Source organism: Cyanistes caeruleus, chromosome 4 (assembly GCF_971803275.1).
Source record: "Cyanistes caeruleus chromosome 4, bCyaCae1.hap1.1, whole genome shotgun sequence".
Taxonomy (NCBI): Eukaryota; Metazoa; Chordata; class Aves; order Passeriformes; family Paridae; genus Cyanistes; species Cyanistes caeruleus.
The window spans coordinates 61,990,337-62,017,382 of NC_141704.1; the positions used below are offsets into that span (position 1 = coordinate 61,990,337).

A 27,046-nucleotide genomic window follows, 5' to 3' on the forward strand; every position below is an offset into this window, starting at 1 on the left:
CCCGCAATGACGTCACCGTGCGCGGAGCCCCCGCCCGCCGTGCGCGGGGCTGTGCCGGGGGCCGGGGCTGCGGCGCCCTCCGCTCGCCCGCCCCTTCCCTTCCCTCCCCTCCCCTTCCCTCCCCTCCTCTTCCCTTCCTCCCTCCCCACCTCCATCCATCCATCCATCCATCCATCCACCCCTCCCTCCCTCCCTGCCGCCGGAGCGCCCGCGGCCCGCACACCTCGGCCTCCCCCGCGGCCCACAGGGAAGAGGATGGCGGAGAGCGAGGCCGAGACCCCCAGCACTCCCTGCGAGTTCGAGAGCAAGTACTTCGAGTACAATGGGGTGCGGCTGCCGCCCTTCTGCCGCGGGAAGATGGAGGAGATCGCCAATTTCCCGGTGAGGGACAGCGACGTCTGGATCGTCACCTATCCCAAATCAGGTAGGCGGGCGGGCGGGCCGGGGCTGCCGCGGATGGTGGGGCGGCTCCTCCTCCTCCTCCTCGTCGTCCTCCTCCTCTCCCCCGCTCGCAGGGCAGCCGGGGCAGGGAGCGGGGGCTGGAGGTGCCCCGGGTGCCCCCCGGGATGTGGGGGCGAGGCCTGAGCCCGTTCTCCACCACGGGTGTGCCCGGGCATGGTGCCCTGTGTCCAAGGATGGTACCCTGTATCCGAGGATGGAGCCCTGGGGCCGGGGATGGAGTGTCCTGTATCCAGAGATTGTGTCTATATCCGGGGATGGCGCCCTGGGGCCGGGTGTGGTGCTCTGCGCCCGGCAGCTCCCGCAGCTCTGCAGAGTTGAGAGCCTGTCCCGGGCACGAAGGGGTTCGGGGGTTCTGTGGGGGACCCACGGAAGGTGGGTACACGCCGGCGCCCAGCGCTGCCCCGGTGACCCCGCCTGGGTGATCCCGAACCGCTGGAGTACGACGATGCTGCTCCGGGCAGGGGAAATCTCGCTCAGCAGAGATGTCGAACAGGTCTGTGGCATCAATGTGAATGTCTGCTGTGGTGCACAGGTTTGGTGTCTGCTCCACAGCCTTCTCTGCGTGCTGCACTCCCGAGGCAGCTGCCCAGATCGCTCTGGGAGAACATGTGCTCCAAGTACGTTCTCTCTGCACTGTCTGAATCACCAGAAAGGCCTCCTGTTTGCAGTACAAGTGAATGTTTTGTCCAGTAAATGCGTCCTTTGGCTGTTGCACACCGTTTGTGTGTCTGCTTGCAATGTCGTATATATTGATTTCTTATCCTCTCTGTTTCCAAGCAAAAACATTTAAAGAGAATTATCATGGATATAGTGCTGCCTGCAAAGAGATAGACAATATGGGAGTGTTATAGCCCACCTGATAAAATCAGATAAACTCTTTTGTAAGTTCATTCTTGAGTGACTTTTTTCCTCACAATGAGATGATCTCTAGCTAGGAAATCCAAAGTCCACTGGAGATAACAGATGTCAGCTCTGTAAATGTCATTGTAAAATGATGTTTCGGTATTGTAGGCCTCTGACTTACTTCATTTTTTGTTGTGTGAATGGCTAATGCTTTTCAATTTCCTGGTGTGCTGTTTCAAGCTTGCATATTTCTACCATGTAGCATCTATTATGCTTTTATAATTTTTCAAGCAGTTTCAAGCATTTGTCTTTACATTTTTTGATATTTTGTTACTAACTATGCTCTTAAAGATTGGCAAGAGCTTGACAGATAACACATAGAGAAAATATGTAGATGTAGCTCTCAAAATACTAGGATTAGGAGTAGACAGCTACATTTAAATTGGTCTTTTAAACTGTCTTCAAGATTTATAGCATGCAACACCAGCACCGTTAAATTCTTTGTGGTTTAAGATTTCAGTTTTGAGAATCTGAGGCTACAATGTTCCTGTGTTAGAATTGCATTCCAGTTTTATAGTGGCATCTTGTTAAGCCAATCTCAGCCAGCCAGCCACAATATCATTAATAGCTGGCAATAGCTTAGTTTTGATGGCTAGACAGTTGGCTGTGGAAAGACAGCTTGCATAATCATATTTAATTTGCTGTTTTGTGCAAATAGCAACATAATATTAGATTTTTTGGGGCCCCAGTGGCAGGGAACTGCCCTCTCCAAGTATGGAGATGCTACAAGAGGATTTACTGGCAGCCACTGGGAGAAGGATAAGATGGGTGAGAAATGGGGCACTGAAACTGAAGGCGCAGTATTGTGTGGATTAACTGGAAGAGCAGCCTTGAGATCAAAATAGGATTTTATTGGCCAGGAAAGAGAATGCTTGGGTGGTGAGTAATCTGATGTCCTTGTTGAGGGAATAGGCTCTGGACAATAATAGCATCTTCAAGCTCCACCTTCTTGTAGCCCAAACTCTACCAAAACCCTTGGAAGCTTGTTTTTTCAGCTGCTCCTCTGTGACTTACAGCTTATTTAGGACTTCAGAGGGGCTGCTGGCTAGGGACAGGCATGGCAGCAGAAACTGGGCTTCCCTAGGACGGTTCCCACTGATATAGCCAAGGTCATGCCGAAAGTCTACAGCAAAGCCAGGGATTAAATCCAGAAGCCCATTACCCTAATTTGAACTTCATCTTTCTGCCTCTCTATAGTGTTGACAAAGATTTTTCTGTTTACTGGACCCAAACAGAATTTTCATTATGAAAATGAAATGTAATGTAAAAACACAGGCTCACAAAACAGATTTCATACACAAAATGTAATTATTTGGGGTGAAACTGTTCAGCTTGTTCTGGTAATACTTAGAGGTAGAACACAGCAGGGACCACTTACCTAGTGAATACCGTGTTTGAACAATACTTCAAGAAAGAAAAATGCACCAATATCAAAGAGGTCCAACAGAAAACTTTTTTCTTGTTCCTAAGAAAATCAGCTTTGTTCAGTGTAGCAGCAGCTCTCCATCTGCTCAAACTGCGGAAATACCCAAACAAGTCTGTGTGCTGGATGTGTGAGAGGCCAGAGCTTATGGCTACAAGCAGAAGGCTCCAGCAGTAGTTGTTGACCGTATGGTGGCTTACCTGGCAAGGAAAATCCACAAGTGGCTCATAGGGCCAGGACTGGTAAAGCGGTCTGGAAGCCATTTGGAAGACTCTGTACACTGCAGGAATAGACAATGCAGCTCCAAACGTGAAATGGAGGTGGTGCTTGGAAATAGTTGCAGTTATTGGTAAATTGGGAGTGACCCAGGAAGAAACTGTTCCAATAATGGTAGAAAATGAAATGTACCAGTGGGCTTACTGGCAGTAATGTAATAAGCCTAATGGAAAGTGACTCTGCTTTAATGTGATTTCCACTGACGGATAGCTGAATAATGATATCCCTTATATCTTTAATTATTCTTAACACCTGTGCCCAATCAATGGTAACAGCTTTTGGGAGCTTTTGGACTATGAGAAACTTTATGCCTAAAAGCCAGAGACTCAGATATATGAATGTGTGTCTATGTTTGCAGATATGGGAGTACTGTAATTATAGAAAACCTTTTTTGTTGTGACACATAATTTAAAATCAGGTGTGCTACTGAAGAAATGAAGCCAAAAGTTTCATCTCCCATGTAACTTTGTAGTGTAGAGTGAGCAGGCTGGGACACATATTAGCAGGATAAAACGTGATCCCATTTGAATGCCATTGATTACAGATGCACTCTTTATAGGGAGCACTGTGCGTCTGTCACAACTTGCATTGAACCCTCTCATCCTGTGGATTTCCTGTACCCTACCTGAAAATTGAAATTCTCATCTTTGAACTTAAGCTACAGAATTAATGGAGAAGCAAATTTTTTTCATGGTATTCCCTCAGTCACCGTGCTAAGAACCAGGTTAGCTCTTTGCTAACATCAATGATATCAGTGGAATTAAATCAGTCCCTGAAGTGTAGTGTTTAGTTCAGGTTCACCCAGTGTTTTATTGTGTCTTTCAGTGTCACCCTGACTGGGCATGATCTGTCCATGTCCTTACTCAGAAGTGGTGCACAGCCGCTCCCTTAATATCACCTTGTGTGTGTTCTACATGAATGTGTACTTTGCATTCTTGGGTCAAAACCCACAAGTTCCTGCATTTTGCAGAACTGGTAATTTGAGAAAGCGAGCTGTTTACATTAATAATGAAGCTCTCTCTCCCATGGTGATTATTTTGCCAAATAATTTTTTTGGAGTTATATGTGAAAAGGTGCCAATTGTTGAGCAAATACCAGCTTCAAGTCCAGGCAGTTCATGAGAACTTGCATTTGGTGCCAGACAATGGGTCAAAAGAGCAAGTGCTGTTGACCTTACTGTATGGCCATACCTGTCTGGGTGTGTCTTTTTATAGATTCTCAATTTACCTTGTAGCACTGGATTTTTGTAACTACGCTTTGGCTGTTAAGGAATATGATGGCTTTAGACCTTTGCCTTAATGAAGTGCCAGTAGTGAGTTTGTGGGTCATTCCAAGAACAGCTTTCATGTGTGTATATTTACTGAGTTCTCCTCTTTGGAATTCTTTCACACTCACCTCTGGTGTTAGGTGAATCGAACCAGGGAAAGTCAGTCTGAGTTGTCTACTTCATCATTTGTTTGAGAGGTTCTGTGTGTACAGGTCATGCCTCTGGCTGTGTTCTCCATTCTCCTTCTGCTCTGAGTGCCTCTCCCACTGTGTGCACACCTCTTTTATCCTCCTATTTCTAGCACTCCTGAATCCAACACTTCCTCTTGCTGGATCACCAGGTTGTGCGAGTCCCTTCCCTGGCTCATGGAGGAGCTCTGTCCTTGCTCTTTCTTACAGTCTCTGCATTCTTCCATGGCTCATTTCTCTCATCCCATGATCCCTGGGGGGAGGGACTCTGTGTGCTTTGGGGTTTTCTTCTGTTATGATGAAAGAGTTGTTTGATTTATTGACCAGTCTGTAATGGTCAATGCATTGAACAACTGTCAAACAACTATGACAGGGACAACTGTTAAACTGTGGGATACAGAGGGTACAATATAAACAGTAGTTTTCCTGTTTGTCTGATTCCCCAGTAAAAGTAATAGACTTCAGCTCATCAAAAAGATTCTTTGATTAGACTCGGCACTGAAAAGTTGCTACACTTAAGACAAAGAGAGGCTCGAGCCATTGGAGGTGTAGACATACATGCTTTTTGTTTGGCTATGAAGTTGGTTTAAGGATTTCTTATCTTTGGCATCTTGTTTCTTCCCCTTCCAATGAACCTTAGCTGTTTGTGGGACCATGTTCTAAAACAGATTGGCAAAACCTTGAGTAAAGAAATACATTACAAAGAAAATGTATCGAGTAAGCATATCAAAATCTTGCTTTGTTTATCTTGTTCAATCCCATTTTTCATGTATTCCACAGACTGTAAAAATCTCCTTGCAATGAGGTTATATTTACAGGTGAGATTGGTATTACTGTACTTCACAGTAACAGTCTTATTATTCAATATACAGAGTATTATTGCTTGACTAAGTTCACATGGCTGCAGATACCCAGATGTGCACAGGTCGAACACTGCTGACAGTCAGTCCTGATTTGCACAGTCTGAGAGGAAAAATCAGGCTGAAAGGTTGCCCAAGGATGTTCCTGAGCTGTGGAAGATTTGTTTGGGAGCTGTCAGAGGGACGTGTGGCAGCTGCAGTGAATTGCAGAGGTTTCCCTCCTAGTGGAAGGTCTGAGTGGCCTTTGTAGCAAAGGCTCCTCAGGGTACACAAGCATCCATATGTGTTAAATTGGTTGACTTGCCTTAATTTCCAGTGTTCTCATATGGAACTCCTCCCAGCAGTTTTGTTGGCATTATTTTATAACAACAGCTTTGCAGTGGCAAAAGAGCCAGATTCTGCCATGCTGGATTTATAGTGCTATAACCTCTGCAGAATTTTGTTGCCTTGGGCTTTAACCACTTTCATTTAAAGAATTAATGCAAATGTAACTGGCCCAGAAGCACGCCTCAAGAAATCATGAGGTTGGCTTAAAAATCAAATTTTTACACGAAATACATTTGGGATTCTTTTCCTTTCACCTCTGTTTTTTGAAGCAATATTATGCTCTGTAACGTGGAATGATGAGAAACCTCTGTTAGCTTCATGAATCTGGGTGAATGAGTTGATATCTTTAAAATCAGAATAGAGCATGTAACCTTTTCTCTCTGACAGTAACATCACAGTTACTTGGTTTCTTTAAGCAATGTATAAAGCTCAGATATTGTTTTGTTTCAATGACAGATGAATGTGCATCAATTCCCATACCAGCTGGCCAGAATGAATGGAATTCTTTTTCAAGCAGGAAGGGAATAGCAAACTGCAGTGTGTGATAGAGATATGCTTTGTGAGCTGCCTCTTTAGAGACTGGTGGACAGGATCTATGTTTGAATCTGATTACATGCTCTTGATGACTGAAATCATGTTCCTTCCACTGCTGAGAAGAGTAAATACTCCACAGCTTAAACTCACTCCATTGAGGACCATTCAGGTGCAGAAAGTGACTCCTGTAGATTAATATTTCTGGGGGTTAGAGCCACTGGGTTCCTGTGCTTTGTGAGTCCTTCTGAAATGGGTCCATCTTTTTATTTATATATACCTCAAAATACCTTCAGATATTGACTCACTCTTAAATGCTGCTAGGCAAAGAAATTATAAATAAAACTATATTAAAAAAAAAAAAGTAATTGAAGACAATGTTAAGTTTGCCACTGATGCATTTGACTTGATTTCAATGTGAGTAGAATTGAATAGATCCTTGTATGCCTCAAACTTGAAATAAAAGCGGAGAAAAAAAAAGATCTGTGGTTAAGGGAAACTCCTTTTATTATCTAGATAGCAGTGTTTCTGTCATGACCCTTTTATCAAACCAGTGAAGAGATGTTACTAGAGGCAGAACAAATGGTTCAGAAGAGAAAGAATTCTCCAGTTATCTAATAGGTTTTGCTGGGTCTTTTGCAAATGTAGCATAATTGCTTCCCCACTGTTAAGTAGCACAAAAATCAACTTGTTTTTTCCTCTGTAAACAGGCATAGGAAAAAAAAAAAGAAAAACGGTTTTACCCTGGGTAAAAAGTGTATTCTGAGCATGTGAGATCATTATTGACTGTATTAAATTATAATGACCTCAAGGACTAAAGAATTAGAAAATTATGTAGATCAGCCAAACCCACCAGCCAGTCATTCTCATTTCATGTTAATGTTCATTTGTCACAGTGAAGATATTAATGTAAGGAAGCAAAATGCTTCATTTTTTATTCTTATTATGCAGTCTTATTAAATGAAGGCTTTTCTCTTGTTGTGTATATTAGGGACTCATACCCCATGCTGAGGGGAAGGAACTAGACCCTGTTTTGTCCCAGAAATGCTGCTTTAGAAGCAATGCAAGCTTCGGAACACTGGGCATGCAATGTGACTTTGTTGCTGCAGATTCTGTGACCTGGGATAAATCATATGATCTTTTTGTCTATATTTTCCACTGGATGTATTTCTTCTCTACCAGAATTTTTCATATATGAGTGTAAGCAGTTCTTATGGGCAAACACCTACCATATATATTTTTGCAGAGAAACTAGTAAATTGCAGGTCTGAAATTGAATTAAGCATTTCCTCTCATTCTTTTGCTGGAGCCATGGCAGAAGAGCCTAACCTCCCTGGCTGTCCCCTCCTGTCAGGGAGTTGTGCAGAGCCAGAAGGTTCCACCTGAGCCTCCTTTTCTCCAGGCTGAGCCCCTTTCCCAGCTCCCTCAGCCCCTCCTGGTGCTCCAAACCCTTCCCCAGCTCCATTCCCTTCTCTGGACACGCTCCAGCCCCTCAATGTCCATCTTGTCCTGAGGTTCCCAAGCTGCCCCAGGATCTGAGGTGTGGCCCCAGCAGTGCCCAGCACAGGGACAGTCACTGCCCTGGCCCTGCAGCCACACCATGGCTGGCACAGCCCAGGTGCCTTTGGCCTCTTGCCCACCTGCCGATGCAAGGCAATGAGAAACACAGATTAACCATTCAGTTAAAAGACTGTTTACTGCTGGTCAGGGTTGCCAAAGTAGCACAGAACAGCTATAGGCACTTCTGAAGCTGGATTGTTCCCTACATGCAGAGCTGAAATGCACATTAGTAACGATCAGTGTCAGTGCTTCTATGGGATTACCAGTGCTTTCTGTCAGAAAAAGTGTCTTCTCTTCAACTATTTTGCTGTAATACTGTAAACCTGTTGCCTGATTTCAAAGGGAAAACCTTGTTACAGTATTAAAATGGTAAGATAAAAAAGCAGGTCTTTATATGGTTCCCCCATGTTTATGGGCACACCCAGCATCAGATTTCTACATTTTTTCTAAGTTTCAAAAATTATTATATCGAACAAATATTGTCCAATTAGAAGAGCAGTTGGTTAGGAGAAGTTGATTAGGTTGTTTAGAAGAGAGTTAGTTAGAAGAGTAGTTGGTTAATTTCCCCCCAGGTTGTTCCACATTAGAGTTGGTCCAGAGGCTTCTGTGCCCCATTTCTTGTTGCGTCTTCTCAGATTCTGGTTGGAAAACAAAATGTCCTTGAAGTGTGTCTTCTTGAAAACCAGTCTTTCAGAAATGTGTTAGAAGATTAGGTTATTACTCTAAAATCTAAAAGAAAGGATAGGAAAAATACCAGGAGCTATATAACCATGTATTATTGGTCCACAAAGCTACAAATATACGAAAAATGTATAAAAAGCTAAAATCTTTAGGCATCAAACCCATGGTGATGTTGATTGGCTGATCCCCTTTTATACTCCCAAACAGATCTCTTTCCATTTCTGATTCTGAAGAGCAGCAATGGAAAGGCCTGTAGCTGGCTTAAAACTGCAGTTCAGCTAAATGAGTGGGGACATAGGTACCTTGAGAAGAATGGTTTTACTTAGTGAGTGGGATTCTGTGTGGGACAAAATGCTTTACTCCCTGACCTTAGACAAGCAATAGCTGACTGGACAGGTTGTGTTGGGTTTTATTAAATGTATAACCTGTACCTTTAGCTGTTTCACATTATATTATTGGTTTGCTTGAAACTTGACCACCTGATACGTGCAAATGCTAATGTGCAGGGAGGTTTTGCCTAACAATTTCCCTGGAAGGGGTTGAAACTGAGGCAGAGAATTGCATTTTGTGTAGTGACAGACATCTGACATTATTATATGGGGAGAGGAGTATGCTCACAGCCAAGGCTATGAGATGTACCTCAACAAAAGTGCCTAAATAGAGGTGCCCTGTTGTTTCCTGATTTCTGATCCTACCTCAGTCAGCAGAGCTTGCTGTGAAGCTCTGCATTTACCCACAGACCATATTATGACTGTAGACCAGAACAGAGATTGATAGAGTTATCCTAGAAATCAATGGAGCTGAGGGTAACTATGCAGTTCTTTTCGATGTAATGAAGTCCTTGAGCATGATTTTAAAACCCAATGACTTGTCATTGCAGCAAAGTTCTTTCCTGCATTGTTGTCCTTGGTACACTGTGTGAAAACTAAGGGAAATTAGGCACAGTGGGAAGACTTTCAGCTGGAGTTTGCGAGCTCCTGCTGGGGTAATGTACTATGCAATTTTGGCATGTTTTGATACAGGCTCTAAAACGATGGGAGAATGGAACTGCCAGAGGATGCAGGAGGGCAGGCTCCAACTGAGCTAACGATTTAATGTGCTGTGTTGGCTTTAGACCTGCTCAGCCTTGACTAGATATGGGAAGGGTGAAAAGAAATGTCATTCTGTCATAGCAAGCAGGTTTATCTGTTATTTCTATGTTCCTGCATGTTCTATGTTACGGTTTTTTGTTTTAGTGTGATGGATGTCATGCTCACTTTTACAATGGTGTTTGGTTGGTGAGTAGAAACTGGAAGAAAAATGAACCTAAGGATATGGGCAGATGTCTGCTTTTACAGGTGTCTGTGCTAGTGCGGGAATATTAGTGCCCTTAGCCTGCTCTTCATCATTCCTGCTAGAAAAGCAACCCGCAGAGTATTTTGGGTGGATGATTCTGGTTTGTCCTATGCAAAATTTGCTACGTAAGTTGATGACAAAAGTAGAAACTCCTTCAGCTCATTTGGCCAAGCTAATTTTAAGTGGATTGGAGCAGTTTGTGCGAAGTTACTTCATTAGGGATGATACCTGGTGCAAGCCAGGATGAGCATCCACAGATATGGACAGCCCAGCTAAAGCTTCAAGAGAAGAGTAAAACAATTTCCCTTTGAATATCTGGTACCAAGAGATGTCTCTGCAACCAGTACTGCAACCAGTACTGCAACCAGTAGCAGCTGTCTGTGAAGGACCTGTGACAAAATCCAGGACACCTGGATATAATGAAGTCATGGATGTCAGGACAAGCTTGAAGACACAGATCATGACTCTTCAATCAGAAGGCAAAGGAAGGCAAACTTGTGGCCTGATGATGTTTTTAACAGTAGATCTGTGGACCTGACTCAAAGTTCCTAGAGCTGTTACCAAGCCCTTGCTGCAGAGCACTTGAGGATGTTGTGGATTATTGACAAGGACAGAAAAGAAAGGCTATTTGCCAGCTCTCCTCAGCAAGAGACCTCTGCTAGAAAGTGACAGATGAATTGCTCTTGTTCAGGGAATCGATCTCTCTGGGTGTGGGCTTGGCTGTGCCACGAATCTCCCAGAGAACAGGCCCTGGTGTGTTTTATTTACTAGTGTTGCTCCAGTTTTAGGACCCAGCATGCTCCAAAGGAAGTGTTTTTCTCCAAGCTGGTGTTTGGTGTGGGCAATAGTGGCTGCCTGTCTCACTGTGTGGGAGTGGGGCTGCCCCAGCTGTCAGAGCCAAGTCCCAGACTCTTTCTGGTCGATATGCACTTCTTGTCCTGTCCTCTATTGAGTACTTAGTGTGCTAATGTAAGGGAGAATCATGACTCAGACAGCTTTTTAAAAAAATAGCACTAATGCATTAGCCAAAAATAGCCCTGCTTTGTAACCAGTTCATTAAAGCAGGGCTTTAGGATACTGTATTGGACATAACAGCAATAATTCTGTGGATAATATGTGTGTGTAAACAGTTCAGTGACAGCATTTTTACCATACAGAAAGTAGGTTTTCCTCCTAAATAGAATAAGGTTTTCATAGTGTGCTGTTTATAGCCTCTGGCAAAACATACTCAAAACACAACTCAGAATTAATGGACCCATATCTGCAGAATTTAGCTTGTTGGTTTTGGTTTAAAAGCTGGTAGCTGCAAGCAGAAAAATAAATGATTAGGAAGTCTAAAAATCAAATTGATCTAAAATCATTCTGTGCTTACTCAATGTTGCTGGAAATTGTGTATTTAACACTTCTTTTAAATCCAGCCTTACTTAAGTTGTCCCCTTTCAGAAAATCTGAATTCAGGCTCCTTGTGTCCCACAGACTCCCTTGACCGATCAGTATTGACTGTGTGGCATTTAGGCCACATAAGAGGGGCATTAGTCTTAGAAGACGAGTATTCAGACCTTTCTGAACCTTGGGCCCTCTAATAAATATTTAATCGGTCAGTCAAAAAAAAAAAAAATAGTGTGGCAATATAACATCACAATTTCAGTCTTTATTCTGAATCCCCAGTCTCATTTAGGAAGACAGAAGAATTGGAAACTATGGTATCAAGGTATATGTATTATTTTTATATTTAAAACCCTAGTTGTTAATAAAAACCTCTATTCTTAAGCCGGGTGGAATTTGAATGTGTAGGAGAACTTCAGTATTAGAAGCCTCAAGAGGAGATAATTTAATGTTTTGGAAATTTGAGGTTTTTTTCTTCTAATGGAAAAATCTAATTTTCCCTCCAGTATTTTAGGGTGGGGATGAATCTGTCATACTGACCTGCAGATTTGCACTGAAATTAGCCAAGGGGGAATGAGCTAGCAGGCAATTAGAAGAACAGTGTGAGGCTCAGCTGTACAGCACTTACAGACCAGTATGGCAGCTTTAGCAGCCCTCACTTTTAATGAGCACTTGCATCTACCAATGCTATAAAAAAGATATGAATCATAATGGATCTGCTGCATTGGATTAGCCAAAATTTGGTCAAGCACTGGCAGATCAACCAAAATACAGTTAATTTGGATTGCTAGATTACTAGTGCTAGTATTTCTTTATTTTAATTTTCCATGTGGTTTCCATACAAGGGGCAAATAAAGGCAATACACCAAAGGCCTTTGCATCCTTGGGCTGCAGGTTTGTCCTGTCTTAGCTGATAACAGAGAAGAAACTGAAAGAAACTGCCTTAGAAACAATATAGAGAAGCAAAATTTCACCAGAAACCTTAGAGTGTTACATCTGCCACTTCACTTTGAACACATCTATGATGTCTGATGACTTCATAGGAGTGCCAGTGGCCAGAAAGAATTGAGGGAAGCCGGAGAATATCTGCACTAGAGAATATTTCTCCCTTCTACAGTGACTAAATTTGACACTGGAAGGCATCTAACACACAGAAGCCAGAAGGAATAGCTGTGGTGTTCCCAAGTCGTGTCTGTCCCTCTGCTGCCTGGATGCTACTGCAGCAGCTCTTGATGAGCAGAGGCAGAGTGGCCCTGGTCTGACTGTTCTTGCTGAGCATTGCCATGGCATTGGCCATGGAAAGGGAACAGCGTTCCTGTCCTCACAGGGACTTCTGTGATGTGGTGGGATTTTTAATGAGTCCTGATTTCTGTGTGTCAATAGGTAGCACAGGAAAGCACAGCGCATCCCCACCAGCACACTCACAGATAATTTAAAAATTCTCCTAAAGACCTGCAGATTCTGGCAGGCAGTAGCTTCTCGCAGCTGTTTCCCACCCCCTCTCTTTCCAGATATTGTGTGATAAACTGGAACACTCTGTGTTCTCCTGGGGTGTTGTATTGACAGAGCAGAGGAGCTTGTCAGGAAGAGCATTTCTCAGAAACTTTGCACTGAAGTTCCTCAGATGGTGACTGCCCTCATTTTAACTGAAATTGGAAAAGTGTTCATGAATTCCATGTCTGTTTTGGCAATATGACCTTAGAGGTAGCAGGGTGAGCAGTCTTCCTCTCAAATGAAATGCTGCAGATGAAAGAAGACAGGGTAAAATTGCTGGGAACTTATTAATGTGGCATTTTGTGCCCCATGTCCAAAGGCTGGCAGCTAAACCTGTTTTTCAGTGTGTTATCCTGTTGTGTTTATCCTTCTGTACCATCCCAAGTGAGGTGTGCACGTATATGTACAGGTGTTCAGCAGCACAGGCAGGAAGCAGTGAAGATATCAGAGATGCACAACAACCATTGCCTCAGCAGGGCCAGAAATCTAGGAAGTACAGAGAGAAGCTCTGCACACTTCTATTTTCTTTTTATTTTCTTTAGCTTGCCTCACCTTTTTTTATGTCCAGCAGATATCATAATTTCCCTTTTACTAAAAAAGTCTCTGAGACATTTAGATCTGGCCAGGTTTTGGGATAGACTGGGATTGCTGGCGTTATTCACATAATCGCCTTTGATAATCTCAGTTTCAGGAATTTACTCTACCTTCCATCCATAGAATGATGGTTCTTGCAAATCTCCACAGAGATCACTAAGTCAGCTGGGTCAAATGGCAAATTTCTGTATGTTTTACACACAGATGCGGCTGCAGCAGAAAACTCACATCCCATCATACTAAGGCATTTTAATAAATTCTGCTAGCCCAGGTCTAGGCTTGGGCTTTCCATCTTGTGGATCCCAGTATCCCACTTTATTTGGCTTTTCAGCCAGCTGGTGTTCCTGGGGTTGAATATGTTGCCCTAGCAGCCAGGTCTGGAATTTGGGCTGCCTGTTGCTAGGTTAAGTCATCCTTTCTAAACCAAAAGAACATTTAGCTCTGATACATTTAATTTGAGTTGGTTTTAGTCCTAGTAGAGATGTGAGGAGGTCATACAATATCTAATAATACATATAAAAGCTTTTTGGGTTTTTTCCTTTTTAAAGAAATAAGCATATGATGCTTTAATTTGTTCTCTTAAACAGGAAACCAGGTTAATGATAATTTTTTTCCTGGAGCTTTTGGAATGTGTGTGTGTGTGTGTGTGTGTGTGTGTGGTAAATAATAATTAATTAAGGGTGACAAGTTAAAAAAAAAAAAAAAAAAAAAAAATCACTGTTCCCTCAAAAGTTAATTCCCTAGTTTTCATTTTGATTAAAATCCTGAATTTCCAAGTACAGTAGCTTGAGTGCTAATGTGGGAGAAAATCAGGCTAATGCAGTGACTGACAAAAGAGAAAACTAGCACAGATTTCATGGGTGAGGGAAGTTGAAATCAGTGATACTGCTGCAGGTGTAGGGAGGAGAAATTCCAGCCTACTGGATTCCTCTTTCAGTGTATCACTGGTTTTGGTGGAAACACTTTTAGATGGAAACTTTTGAGCTTCCAAAACTCCCACTTTGATTGGGAAATATGTAATTTCCCACCTCCACAGTTCTCAGTGGATTTGACGGCAGTCAAGCCAAGCCTGGTGCACAGCCACAGGTTTGAGAAGAACCAGGTAAGGCCATGGGGACTGTGCTCCCTGTCTGTCACTTTTAAGTTTTCTGGTGGGTCTTGTGAAGAGCTGGTAGGGAACATGCTGCTCTCTTGAAGTTTCAGTGTGGTTCTGCCTCAACCCTGTGGCCCCTTCTGTATTCAGAGGCACAACAGCGATGGCAGCTTTTTGCCTAGAGAGCAGCTGAGCAATGAAAAAATAGTTTATTGTGTATCCCCACAGAGTGATTTCTTTTCCTTTTATGGAAATAGGGCTGCTGTAATAGCATTTCTCTTTGCAAGTGGAATTGGAAATACAGAAATAAATTATGGAGAACCAGGGTGTTTCCACTCAGAATAAATATTTAATGAGAACAAGGGTTGTGTTGTGCTCATTCAGACTCACAAGGACTGATACTAAAGTACTGTATGAATGTTAATTTTAATGCATACAATATATGCTTGAACTTAAAAATGTAGAGTGAACAGCCATGGGGACAAGTGTGTATTAAGTGTGTGACAGCTGTCTCTGTGGGTGATGATAATGTAAAAGTGTCTTTTTTTTTTTTTTTTTTTTTTTTTTTCCTGTCTCAAACCTTTTTAATTTACCCATCAATCAGTAGGGGAACAGTGGAATCTTGAAGTGCTTGCTATCCAAAACAATTCTGTGTGTGTTCTTTCACACTGTATCCAGGCTGTGTTCACTCCAACCATTGGTCTCACTTAACTGTTTGTGTCTCAGATTAAAAAGAACCAGAATAATGATACAATAGCGGTTTCTTTTGGTGTTGGAACAACAGACAGGATTGGTATAAAGGTGCCTGTTTGTGTATATTATCTTTTTAGTCAAAATAAATTAACTAGTGACTGTTACAAGTGACCTGCAACTCTCAAATTATTTTCAAGTTCTAATGGTCATGATTTCAGAGTTTACAGCTCATCATTCCAAGGACTGGGATGCAGGAGCAGTCTTGGGCTTTGTAACCAGTTCTGGAACCATTACTTGTTCCTTCAGGCAACAAGAGAGAGTGAATAAATACTGGTCTCATTTCCCTTTCTGCTCACAACTCATAAATAGTAGGTGTGTCTTTTGCAGTTTCCAGGCTGTCCCACATCCTTGGGACTTCTCATCCAAAATGTGGGGTCCCTCCTCTGGCTCACTGTGATATCTCCCCATTCAGCTCCTATTGCACTGTATTAGGAATGGCAAAGCAGTATGACATGACTCTCTTAGCTGCATTGTCCAAGAGAGCAAAGTTTATTATTCTTAATCTTCTTTTATACACATGTTCTAGAAGGTCCAAGAGATAAAACTCTCATTGATTATTAAAGCAACACATCCACCATCATTGGTTAAGTGGATCACAACCCCTTGATTGTTTCCTAAATAACGCCTGTAAAGATTGTTGTCTTTTACCAAGGACTGTTTGGATTCTTTCTTATGCTTTCTCAGGTCAGAATGAGTTTCACACAGGCTCTGTTCCCTGCTTGCTTTTTCATTTAGCATCCACATGTTCCTCCATCTCACCAAGAGCCTTTATCTTCTTAACTCTCTGTCAAATATCTCTGTTTTGAGGGTTCCCTACCTGCCTGAAGATAAAGTCACTTTGAAATAATTTCCCTGTCCAAAGGTGTAATTGAAGTATCTATTAATTTTCCAAAGTGCCATGATATCTAATGGTTGCACTGTAAATGTCCTCAGAGTGTGGAGAGGTGCATAATTGAGGCTTCTAAAGCTTGTGACTGACTCACTGTGCGTGGATGTGTTAGGGCTTAATCCACTCCATAACCTGGAGGCATAAATAGACTCTCAAATCACATGTAACAGGGGCCTTGCCTAAGATTTAGAATAAAGGTTTCTCTGCACAGCCACTAGTGCATTTTGTGAACTTGGATGACTTGTGTTCACCTTTTTTTTTAGTTTCTAAAATGGAAGTAGGAGTGTTTTGCCAAGGTAACATTTACAGAGGTAAAACCTTTTGTTAAATGCATTTCAATTCACATGTTAAGTGATTTGGAGACAGATGTGTATTTAAATTGTTAGTGAAGAAAAAAATCTCAGGTCTTTTGCATGAAAGACCTACATGTATTTAAAATAAAACCAAGAGAGCTGACATACTACATTAAAACAGTAGTAATAGATTTAGCTCACAGCAGATTGTTGAGGACAAAAGTTGCCATTATTTCTCTGTTTAGGTCTCCCTTCATATGGTTGTGTTTAGATAAGAACTGTAATACAATCTGTTCTCTTTCATTGTTTGGTTCATGCAGGCACAGGCTTGCTGCAGGAAGTGGTGTATCTAGTGAGTCAGGGAGCTGATCCAGATGAGATTGGACTAATGAATATAGATGAGCAACTCCCAGTCCTAGAGTACCCTCAGCCCGGTCTGGACATCATCAAGGTACAATTTATTGCAAAGAGAGTCTTCCAGCATTTGGGTGACTTTTTCCTTGGTTCCATGTTTATCCTTCTCCTTTTCATCACTGGACTTGTTCAGAATGTTGCATTGATTCAGAGTGTTATTAGGTTATTTTAAATTGCTTTTATTAAGTTTCATTGTGTTCTATTTAATACTTTAAATGTGTCTCCATGTCCTAAATATCTTGACAGTGGGTTTTCTGAATCTATGTTCCAGGCCTCTCTTGCTTATGTAGACAGGAACTGACCAAATGAGGCAAATTTGCTGTGATTCCTTCCCTGAATTTGTTAAAGAGTAACTAAAAATGCAGATATCCATGCATCTGTATTCCCACTGCTCTGAATTTAGACATCTTGATCTTTAGATCCACAGATCCTGGCTCTCTACAGGCACTGTGGGTGTAGTCTGAGGGGTCTGGAATATCCTGCATAAAATTCCATGCTATTAAGAATCCCTTGAAGTCCAGCTGCATGGCACATAAGTGTGATCCTGGCCTTGCTGCAACCACTTCTGAAAGAGAAACATCTTGGAATTATTAGGAAAACTATACAGGACCATCCTGTAACAGCTGCAGTGCTGCTTGGAATGAGCAAGCTGAGACTGGCAGGGATAGAATTAAGCTGCTTGTGGTCAATGACAACTGCAGCCTCAGCCTACTTCAAGCTGAGAGTATTTAGAGGTCCAAGATTGCTCTTCTTTTTCATCTGTGATGCCTAATCCAGTGAGACCTCAGTGCTATCCTGTTGCAAAAAACTGGTGGCAACAGTAAGAGGTTTAGTTTGAGATTACACATTCTTATCTATGCCATGTGCTAGCAGCTTGATTCAATATGGATTTATTCCATTTTTAATAGCAGAGCATGATGTGTGTCATGAGAATTTTGTATCAAATTACAGAAAAAATATTATTTGAAAAATGTTTGCACACTCAGATAAAGCTTTGGGCCAAATTCTAAGTATAAAATAAAATGCAAAGGTAAAACTTGGAAGAAGTTAGGGGTCATGTTTTCAGAGCTTCTAATATTTATCAAGGATTTTTAGTGGAGGCATCACTGGAAATAAAGTGAGTTTGATAAGAATCTTCAACTGTTACATTCTTTTTCTGAGAAGGTCCTGCAAATGGAAGTACTTTGAAAACAAAAGGGATAAAACCCCAAAATTACAAAACCCCCAACACATTATCCAGCCTTTTGATATTTAAAAGCCAGATGTGACTCCCTGACCCGATTTTGAGTCCCCGAACTTTTGTTAATTTTAGGAAGTGAATTTGTGAATGGGAGTCACTGCAGCAGAGGGCCTCAAGTGTGACAGTTCAGGACAGCTGAGGATGTTCCCTGAAGCAGTGCTCAATAGGAAACTATTCTCTCTGCTTTATTGTAGGAACTGACCTCCCCGCGACTCATCAAAAGCCACCTCCCCTATCGGTTTTTGCCTTCAGACCTCCACAACGGCAACTCAAAGGTGAAAATGAGCTCGTGTTTGTTTTAACTCTGCTGGCAGCAGTTGTGTGAGTGCTTTGGGATGAGGAAAAAGCTTTCAATAAGATAATTTTCCCCCCATCACAGGTAATATACATGGCTCGAAACCCCAAAGACCTGGTGGTGTCTTATTACCAGTTCCACCGCTCCCTAAGGACCATGAGCTACAGAGGAACGTTTCAGGAGTTCTGCAGAAGGTTTATGAATGACAAGTGTAAGGAGCTGTTCTCTCTGCACACATTTATTTTCATCTCTACGTTCCTTCTGCAAGTACAGAAGTGAACTGGATAAAGGTGCATTTGTTTTGCATATACAGCAACGAGGTTGCTACAGATAGCACTGTGGGGATTGAGATTTGTCCATGCAAACTATGAACTGTGCTTTTTGTAAATATTTGCCTTACAGTATTTGACCCCCTGGGTTCAGCAGTTTTCCACCTGAACTAGAGCAAAACTCTGGTCTACTCTTCTAAAATTCAGTTTGCAGATTGCCAGGTACTGCCCAAAAAGTGGTGAATATTCACAGCATCATTCAATTTCAGTTATCAGCTACTTCTCAGGAGTGTTTCTGCTCCCCAGGTTTGGGGTTATTTTCCTGGTAATTTCTTTAATGTTTAAATTTCAGAATGTCAAAAACTCAAAGTTCATACCTTGCAAGTTAACACAAAATTCTCTAGTTTGCATGGGCCTGATCTGGAGTTCACCACTGAGCTCGAGTGAGAACCCATGAGAAGGCAGCTGCAGGCTGCTGTGGCCTGAAAAATGCAGCTCTGTGAGGAGAATGAAATACCAAGGGATTGTCCATGCTCTCTAGCTAAAGAAGAGAAAAAATTCTTGCTGCCTTTTTTTTCTTTGCAATATCTCCTCTGATACCTTAATGTGATACTAAGAATTCACCAGGTACCCTGAGCTCTGAGAGCAGGATCTCCTCTAGATCCCGAGCAGCAAACCTGGAATTTAGGGGAGCTGATGCTGAAGGAGCTGTGTAATACCAAAGGGAAGAAAAAAGTAAAGCCTACCAATGGAGGTTATTTAACAGGCCTTAAAAAACCTTTGCTGCTCCTTATCCTGCAAGCTTGAGCAGGAATAATGCTCTCCTCCCATTCCAGCCCAGCTTCAGTTTTCCATTTGCATTCCCTGAGAATGGAAAGTTTGCCTGTAGCCCCTGATCAGGAACTTCTAGACCAGAGACATAAGAAAGACACATTAGAAGGTCTTCTAAGATAGAAAGGTTGGGCACTCTTTTCCATGTAAGTGTCCCAGAAGTTATTTGTCTCTTTATCTTGTAGCAGCCACCTGACTTTATCACAACCTCCCAGAGCCAATAAAACATCACAACATGTTCTATGGCCATCATTGTGCAAATGAGATGTTTTTAATACAGTGAATTTAGCATTTAGCTGAATGTTTACATTTCAACAGAATCTTGGTAATTCAAAATTGATCTCTTTGTCCACTCGTCCAGTCAACGAAGAGATCAGTTTCATAGGAAAACAGTTTTATTCAGCTTGGCCAATTGGCCAATTTTCAATTCTTATAAAGTCACTAAGACTCCATTTTTGTTACTCCCATTCCATAAGAATGGGATGCATGAAGGTAATACATCAGTATTCCAGCTACCAGAATGAAACAATTCTTTTTCAAAGAGAAAAGGTGGCCTCAAAATACAAACCTAAAAAAATTGGTTTTTTTTAATTTTCCTATAGCTGCTTTGCTGAAAAGATATAATTGACTAAAAAGTATTTGGAAAGAATTTAAAAACTCCTTATTTTCTTAACTCCTACATTGATTATGTGAAGTACTTTGTGGGAATTAGTCACTGGTAACAGAGAAAAATTGCAGATTACATTTCTCATGGGATTGTTTTCTAATATTGGCAACAAAAGAGATTCTTGAGATTGTAAGTACCAAGTACCAGTGTCTGAACTGTAGAGACACATAAACTGACTGATATCAGTACAAATGTGGACTTAGTCAGAGAACTGGAAAACAAATGTGTAAAGATTTGGGGGGAGGGTTAGGTCCCCCATTACATGGGTCAAAATGAGACACTGCTCTCCTGCGGCTATGAACCACTCCAGTTATTTAATTTTTCTTTTTTTATTTTTTTTTCCTTTTTGAAAACTACTTAATAACCAAAGTGCTCATTTTCCTCATGCCAATCATAATGTTTCTGTAGTAGGATATGGTTCGTGGTTTGAACATGTGCAAGAGTTTTGGGAACACCACATGGATGCCAATGTACTTTTTCTCAAGTATGAAGACATGCATAAGGTAGGTTAGATGTAGCAAAATGGTGTTTTAATCACATTTAGCATCCTAGTTTTAAAAATACATAAAGCACAAAATTACATTCTTATGTCCACATTTGGGCTCCCTAATTACTCATTCCATTTTTAAAGCTCTGGCTTTAAAAATTCCGTAGCTTCAATGGACTTTAGGCACTTTCCTATCCATATTAATTTACTGGGGAATCTGCCTGCATCCATAGGCACTGAACTACTTGCAGAGAAGGCAGTGATGTGAAATTGTTCAGTACTTGCTACACTCAGCCCTGGGCATTCATTTAAAAGAAATGTCTTGCTGTATGTGCTGTATCAATGAGGGAAAAAATAAATAAACACTATTTTGTCCTATTTGGCATTTGTTGCGATTATTTGGTTGTTCTTAGTGCTTTCTGATAAACAAATCTGAAAACAATGAGGATATAATCATGTAGCGTAATGTGGATATAATTATTGAGTCCTTACAGTATGCTGGCTAATAAATCCACTTAAATCAGAAGTCTAGTGGAAATAGTGCATATTTCTTACTGCAGTAATATCTTTTTGAGAGCTAGTGAAAGTACTTCAGAATGTTTATTTGACTGGAAAACTAATGCAAACATAGAAAAAACCCAGCTCCTGTTTCTAAACTTGTAAAAAGAAAAAATCAGGACAAGATTCAGTGAAGCTGGGTAAATTATAATTCCAGCTTCACTGTGCCTTCTGATGGAGTGGGATTCTAAAAGAAGGTGTGATATAATCAGAGTAAGTAAAGTTTAGTCAAAATTATTTCAATCCCACAGTTTTGAATAATTAATGTATTCCTACCTGTGCTCACCAGCTGGTGGCATCACAGCATCCTCCTGCTTCCTGATGTTTTGTCATTGCAACTCATACTGAGGAGCCCTGGAATTCTGGAGATGTAAATTCATGGTTGTTTTCAGAAGCCACCTCCCCAGATCCTTCCATCTACATAAATGCAGTCCCAGAAGCTGACAAAGGAAGAAGGGCTCTCCTAACATTTCTGGTCATTTATTTGACTAAGGTCAAAATCAAAGTAACTTTTAAGTCCTCTGAAATGCACTGGTATTCCAAAGGGATCAGTCAAGGGTGGGGTGTTCTCTGTAGTGGGAAGCAACACAATTACTTTTCAGTCGTTCCATGTTCCAGCATCTGAAGGTTACATGGCCATGCTTGCTGCCAACCTGTGTTAACCCAATTAATCAGAACGTATTTATTTTTTTTTTCAGCAAATTGGAAATGGTGTTTCTACAACTTCTGAACTTGTATTTTTCACACTCACCAGGATATAATTACTTTGAAATATTTAAACTCATTAAAAATGTGATTTTAAATATTGTGAAATAACCTGGGTTTTAAATGCTTTCTTACAGGACCTAGCAACAATGGTTGAGCAGCTGGTGAGGTTCTTAGGAGTTTCTTATGACAAAGCTCAGCTGGAATCCATGGTGGAACACTGCCATCAACTCATTGATCAGTGCTGTAATGCAGAGGCTCTTCCTGTTGGCAGGGGTATGTTTAAAACTCACAGAAAAATGCTTCTTGGAGAAGTTGCAAGAAGCAACTTTGTAACCCCCAGGGTGAGTTAGATGTTGGCAAAATATTGCCATTTAAAGGATGGGAGGGAACTGATTGTTGGTGCAATCTCAGGGCTGTGTTGTTTTGAAGTCAGGTTAGGTGGAAGTGACTGAAAAGGGTGTAAGAATCCAAGATCAACAGTGTCATTTCAAACCACTCTGTCAGGGAGTCTTTGTCTTGCTTCGATGGATTCAGCTCTTCATGCTGAAAACTCTGCCCTGCTCCTTCTGACCTTTGGCTTGCCAAAGCCCACACCATCTCATATGGTTTATCCTTGCCTGAGCCCTGGGGTTTAAGTAGATCAGGTTTCTAGAATAGCAGACATTTCTCGTCTGGAAGAAATAAAATTACAAGGAACCACAGCTTCCCTTATAAGCTTTTTATTTTTGTTTCCTACCTCAGCTGTTTAAAATGTGTTTATCTTCCAGATGTTTATTCTGGTGAGATTCTTTCTCTAGGCACCAGAAGGTGCCGTGTGATCTGTTAATACATTTGTCCTAAATCAAGTCCTTTCAGTTGCTTTCGAGAAGCATAAGAGTGAACCTAAGATCCCTCAAATTATCTTCTGTGTGCTGCTCTACATCACTTTTAAAAGTGGGGGAACCTGGTCAAGATGGTCAGTTCCTATGTTATCCCTACATATGCCTTATCCAAACATAAAATCACTTCATACACTAATTTAATCCAGTTCTATTTGGAACTTTTCCTTGTTTTCTACCCATAGCAGTGGTTGCACTTTATGATACAGCATCACACATGAAGCACATGTTTATCATGACTACAAAGTTTCTCAGAGGAATTGATTTGCATGTTATTATCCCTTACTGAGGGATTATGACAGGAATACTTTGATCTAAGATTTCTGTGTGTAGGAGCCCTTTCCATACTACCACTTTCAGCCAGTCTTCATGTGATCTGCAAATTATACTAGCTGTAATTTTTATAATGATTTTCATATCTCTGATGAAAATGCCAAATATTACCAGTCCCTCTTGACTACTAATTCTGTGCTAGCTGGTTATTTATTCAGTTATCGCATATTTTGTTGGGGCCTCCCACGGTCCTTGGATAAAGTGCTCATGTGGGAGCAAAGCTTTGCAAACAGCAGGGCTGTGTTCTTGTTGGCCCACATATAGCCTCTTGCATCTACTGTCTACAAATGTTTTGGAAAGAAGCGTTAATGTTGTAATAGAGAAGGAAGGGAGCTACAAGCACTTAATGTGATTCTTTGTCATTTATTCGCTGTGTGCTTTTTAGTATAAATATCCTTATTTTCTTTTCTTTGCTGTCTTTGGCTTTTGCAATATTTTGTTACTCCAGAATGTAGCTTCATTAGAAGTGCTTTGTTCCTTCTCTGTTTGTTTCTGTGACAAAGAATGGTGACATGACAGCTGATCATAATTTGTTTCAAATTTTTTAATTTGTCATTAGTTACATTTACTTTATTATTTTGCTTTATTTTAGTTCTTCATTTTTTTTTCTTTTAGCACATTGATCTTTACTCTGAAGATAACCCTGAACTGCTGTGAAAGCAGAACAATGATTAGATTTGTTACTTGTGTTTGACTCTTATCACATCCTAATTTACGCAGTTGCATGATTCAAATCATAAACCAGGTGGGTGACTTTTTGACAAGCTATCAATTCATATGATAAAAAGAAAAAAATTGTTACAAATAATCCACAGTGTATGTATGTCATTTGTAAAACTTGTCATTTGTCCATACATGTTTTTAGGGAGACTCAGAAATAGAATATTTTTTTTTTTTTTTACCAAGAAGAGGAAAAAAATATTTTATTATCATTATTGTATGGGAAATACAGGGTTTCATGAACAGGTTTCATGCTGTAAATTTTACAGTTTTTGCAGTTATAGTTGCCAGAGCAAAATTTAACTTAGTATCAGATGTTTATGATTGTAACATTTCCTTAATTTATTTTTTTAAAAATACATGAGAAATTTGGTGAAAACAATAAACAGCATTTTCAGTGTCCGGTTATTCTGGTCTTTGGATCCTGAAAAGAAACCAGGACACTTTCATACCTGCAGGAGTTATAGAAAAGCCACAATTTCATGAAATGGCCTTTGCCACACATGCTATACCATCACATTAATAAATAATATGTAGATATTTCAGACAGTTTTGTGTTTTGTCTCAACTACAAAGTTGCTTCATAAAAGCAATGGTAACTGAAGTAAATGGATATTCTTCTTATGCATTAAATGCATAATTAAGCTCCCTGCATGTAGCTTTGTTCTTGCTGTTATGATTAAACTCTGGTAGCAGTGTCCCAATTCTCCTTTCATTTATTTCAGTTGAAGAAGTCTGGATTTTGTCTTTATCTCCAGCATAAATGAGAAGCTAATTGAGCCTCTCAGTCTAGTTATTCCTTTGGGCTTATTCAGCCACAAGTAACCCTGGATGACTTTGAGTTAAATATATTTTGGGCAGCATCAAAACAGTTGTTAAGGGGTTGCTGCCTTTGGCTGTTAGGGTTCAGCAGGGTCACAGATTATGTTATTGGTTGGGTTCCATAGATTAATTCATATGAGGAAGGTGTTCACTGTCCATATTGCATTCCCCAAAAGCTTCCTATTCCTTGTGTTCAAAATTAAAATGTCAGAGGTACAACTTGAGTGCATGGCACTTGTTCTCTTTCATATTTAGAAACTTTTATTTAGCAAACAAATCTCCATGTTGAGAAATGGAAATTCATCTGTTGGACTTATCTCTAGACATAAAATAATAGAAATTAGCAGCGAAAATATTACAATCCAACAGTCAGTTTTGTACCCCACATTCCCTTTACCTTTTGGATAGTTCTCTAAGCAGTGGATGCTGGAGGCACTGTGATTTTGAAATGTGTTGTTAGCTGTTGGAGTTATTAAACAGCCAGTGCTTGCACTGAAAGCAGAAATCCACATTTAAGTGAACACCCAACCCAAAATCTGTGTTCATTTCTGATTAAGGCCAGAGTAAAGTCCCAGAAAAATCTGAATTCTTCCTGTGTAACACTGGGCTGGTGCAGCTGAAGATGTGTATGGTTTTATTGAAAGGCTTTGCAAGGGTAGTGCCAGAATAATTGTGCCAGACAATGAACAGCCTTAGGTCTCATTAAGCTTTTAGAGAAAGCCCAGACAGATCCGAATCTCACAGCTGATACTTGGTGCCCTGCACAATTAGGCTGTGGGTATTTGGTGTCCTGTTACATCCACTCTGACTTGTCTTCTTTTTCTGTGTTTCAGGACGAGTTGGGCTATGGAAAGACATCTTCACTGTTTCAATGAATGAGAAATTTGATTTAGTTTATAAACAGAAGATGGGAAAATGTGACCTCACATTTGATTTTTATTTATAAAAAATGCATGCATATGATATCCAGATATAGCTAAAAGTGCTTTATGCATTCATTTATTACTTGCTGGACAAACTATTGTAGCTATTATGTGTAATAAAATTTAAAGAAAGAAAAACAATCTAAGTAAACCATATCAGATACAATTATCTTTGATCCTGAACAGCTGTTTATCTTCTAGTATTTAAGTCCTTTGTCCACATGCAAGAACTTCCCAGACAATACTAGAACATTCAGCTGTTATGGAATGTATTATATACGTATAAGGTATGTATCATATATGCAACTAGAATGTACACCTTTTCAGCCCCACATTGATTATTTAATGTGTTTTATAAAAGCTTGTCACTAGAACCTAAATAAACATCTGTAAACCAAATAAAAATTTATTTCTGAGGGAAACAAGTAACAGGCCAAAACGGTACGCTAGAATGATCTCAGGGGTTAATTGTCACATTTATTTTTATAGCAGGTATAACCAAGTATAAATAAATCCCATTCCAAAATAGGAACCGATCCAAGTGGGGTTCACATTAGGTTCTGCACACCCTTATCTGCGTGATTTGAGTAGGTTCTGTGCACTGGCACATTCTGCAAGACAGGGCTTGTTCTGATTTACAGCTGTGATTGTCAGCCTGATCCCAAATCCCACCCATGCCTTTATGGACACAGCTCAGAGCTGGCTTCCTAATGCAGGCAGTTCAGCTCCATGCAGAGCTGGAGCTGATAGATGACAGACAGCAGATAGATGATTCTTAAGCCCTTAGTTCTAGGTCACTCCCTCAAAATGGGGCTTAAAAGCCAGGAATCTGGTGCAGGGACTTTCCTGAAGAACCAGTCTTCAACCCATGTCACTTTGCTGTGTGAATTTCTCCCTTTAGGGGCAACCCCAGAAATTAAAGTGCTGGATAAGCTCCTTTAGTTCCTCTAAAAGGTGAGGGCACCTAGAAGTGTTTATGGGTTGTACTCCTGGACTCCAACAGACCTAAGGGGAAGATCTGTGCCACTAAAGCAGGAAAAGGGAACTGCAGCATCCGAGGAGAAGAGTTGATGGATATGCCAGCAGGTGGGAGTATTGCACAAATATCCATGCACAATAAGTTCCAGGAATTGTTAGCCATGACTGATCTGGATTATAATCAGGATTCAAGTTTATTTCTCTTATCTTTTTTTTCATCTCTACATAAACTGCCTGAAGCAGGCTACTATCGCTACAGAACTCTCACAAATTATTTTATCGTTCCATTATGTAATGACACCCATGCTTTTTAGGTTCTCAGCTGCAGGAGGCCCATTTTTGCTAGTCAAATGTTCAGGCTCACCAAAAACTGAGGAAAGACTAGTTTTTAGTGTTTCAGTTCTGTTGGGAAACTGTCAGTTCAGCACTGGCAAGTGGTGTAGCATGATGTGGCTTGACAGCACTTTTCCCTGTATATTTGTGAGTGAAAATGCTTTCAGTGAAATTTTATTTCTATTTTTATATTTTTAGTACTGTATGAATATTAAGCACTACACATTATACTTCTGTGCTTGCTTGCTTACTGAATAAAAGATATGTTCTGTGCA

At 40.8% G+C, this 27,046-nt stretch overlaps 1 protein-coding gene across 2 annotated transcripts; it reads left to right on the forward strand.

The window, feature by feature from the left end:
* SULT4A1 (sulfotransferase family 4A member 1) lies at positions 1 to 27,046 on the forward strand. Of its 2 annotated transcripts, XR_015285727.1 has the most exons (8): positions 1 to 424; positions 16,636 to 16,766; positions 18,164 to 18,244; positions 18,349 to 18,475; positions 20,440 to 20,534; positions 21,919 to 22,057; positions 23,611 to 23,740; positions 25,371 to 27,046. XR_015285727.1 is itself a non-coding variant. In XM_086885173.1 (7 exons), the coding sequence occupies exons 1-7, from the start codon at positions 256 to 258 to the stop codon at positions 25,481 to 25,483; spliced, it is 855 nt and encodes a 284-aa protein (XP_086741299.1). In that variant the 5' UTR covers positions 12 to 255; the 3' UTR covers positions 25,484 to 27,046. The 2 variants fall into 2 exon arrangements, 1 of the variants encoding a protein (XP_086741299.1); XM_086885173.1 differs by lacking the exon at positions 23,611 to 23,740 and having other exon boundaries at positions 12 to 424.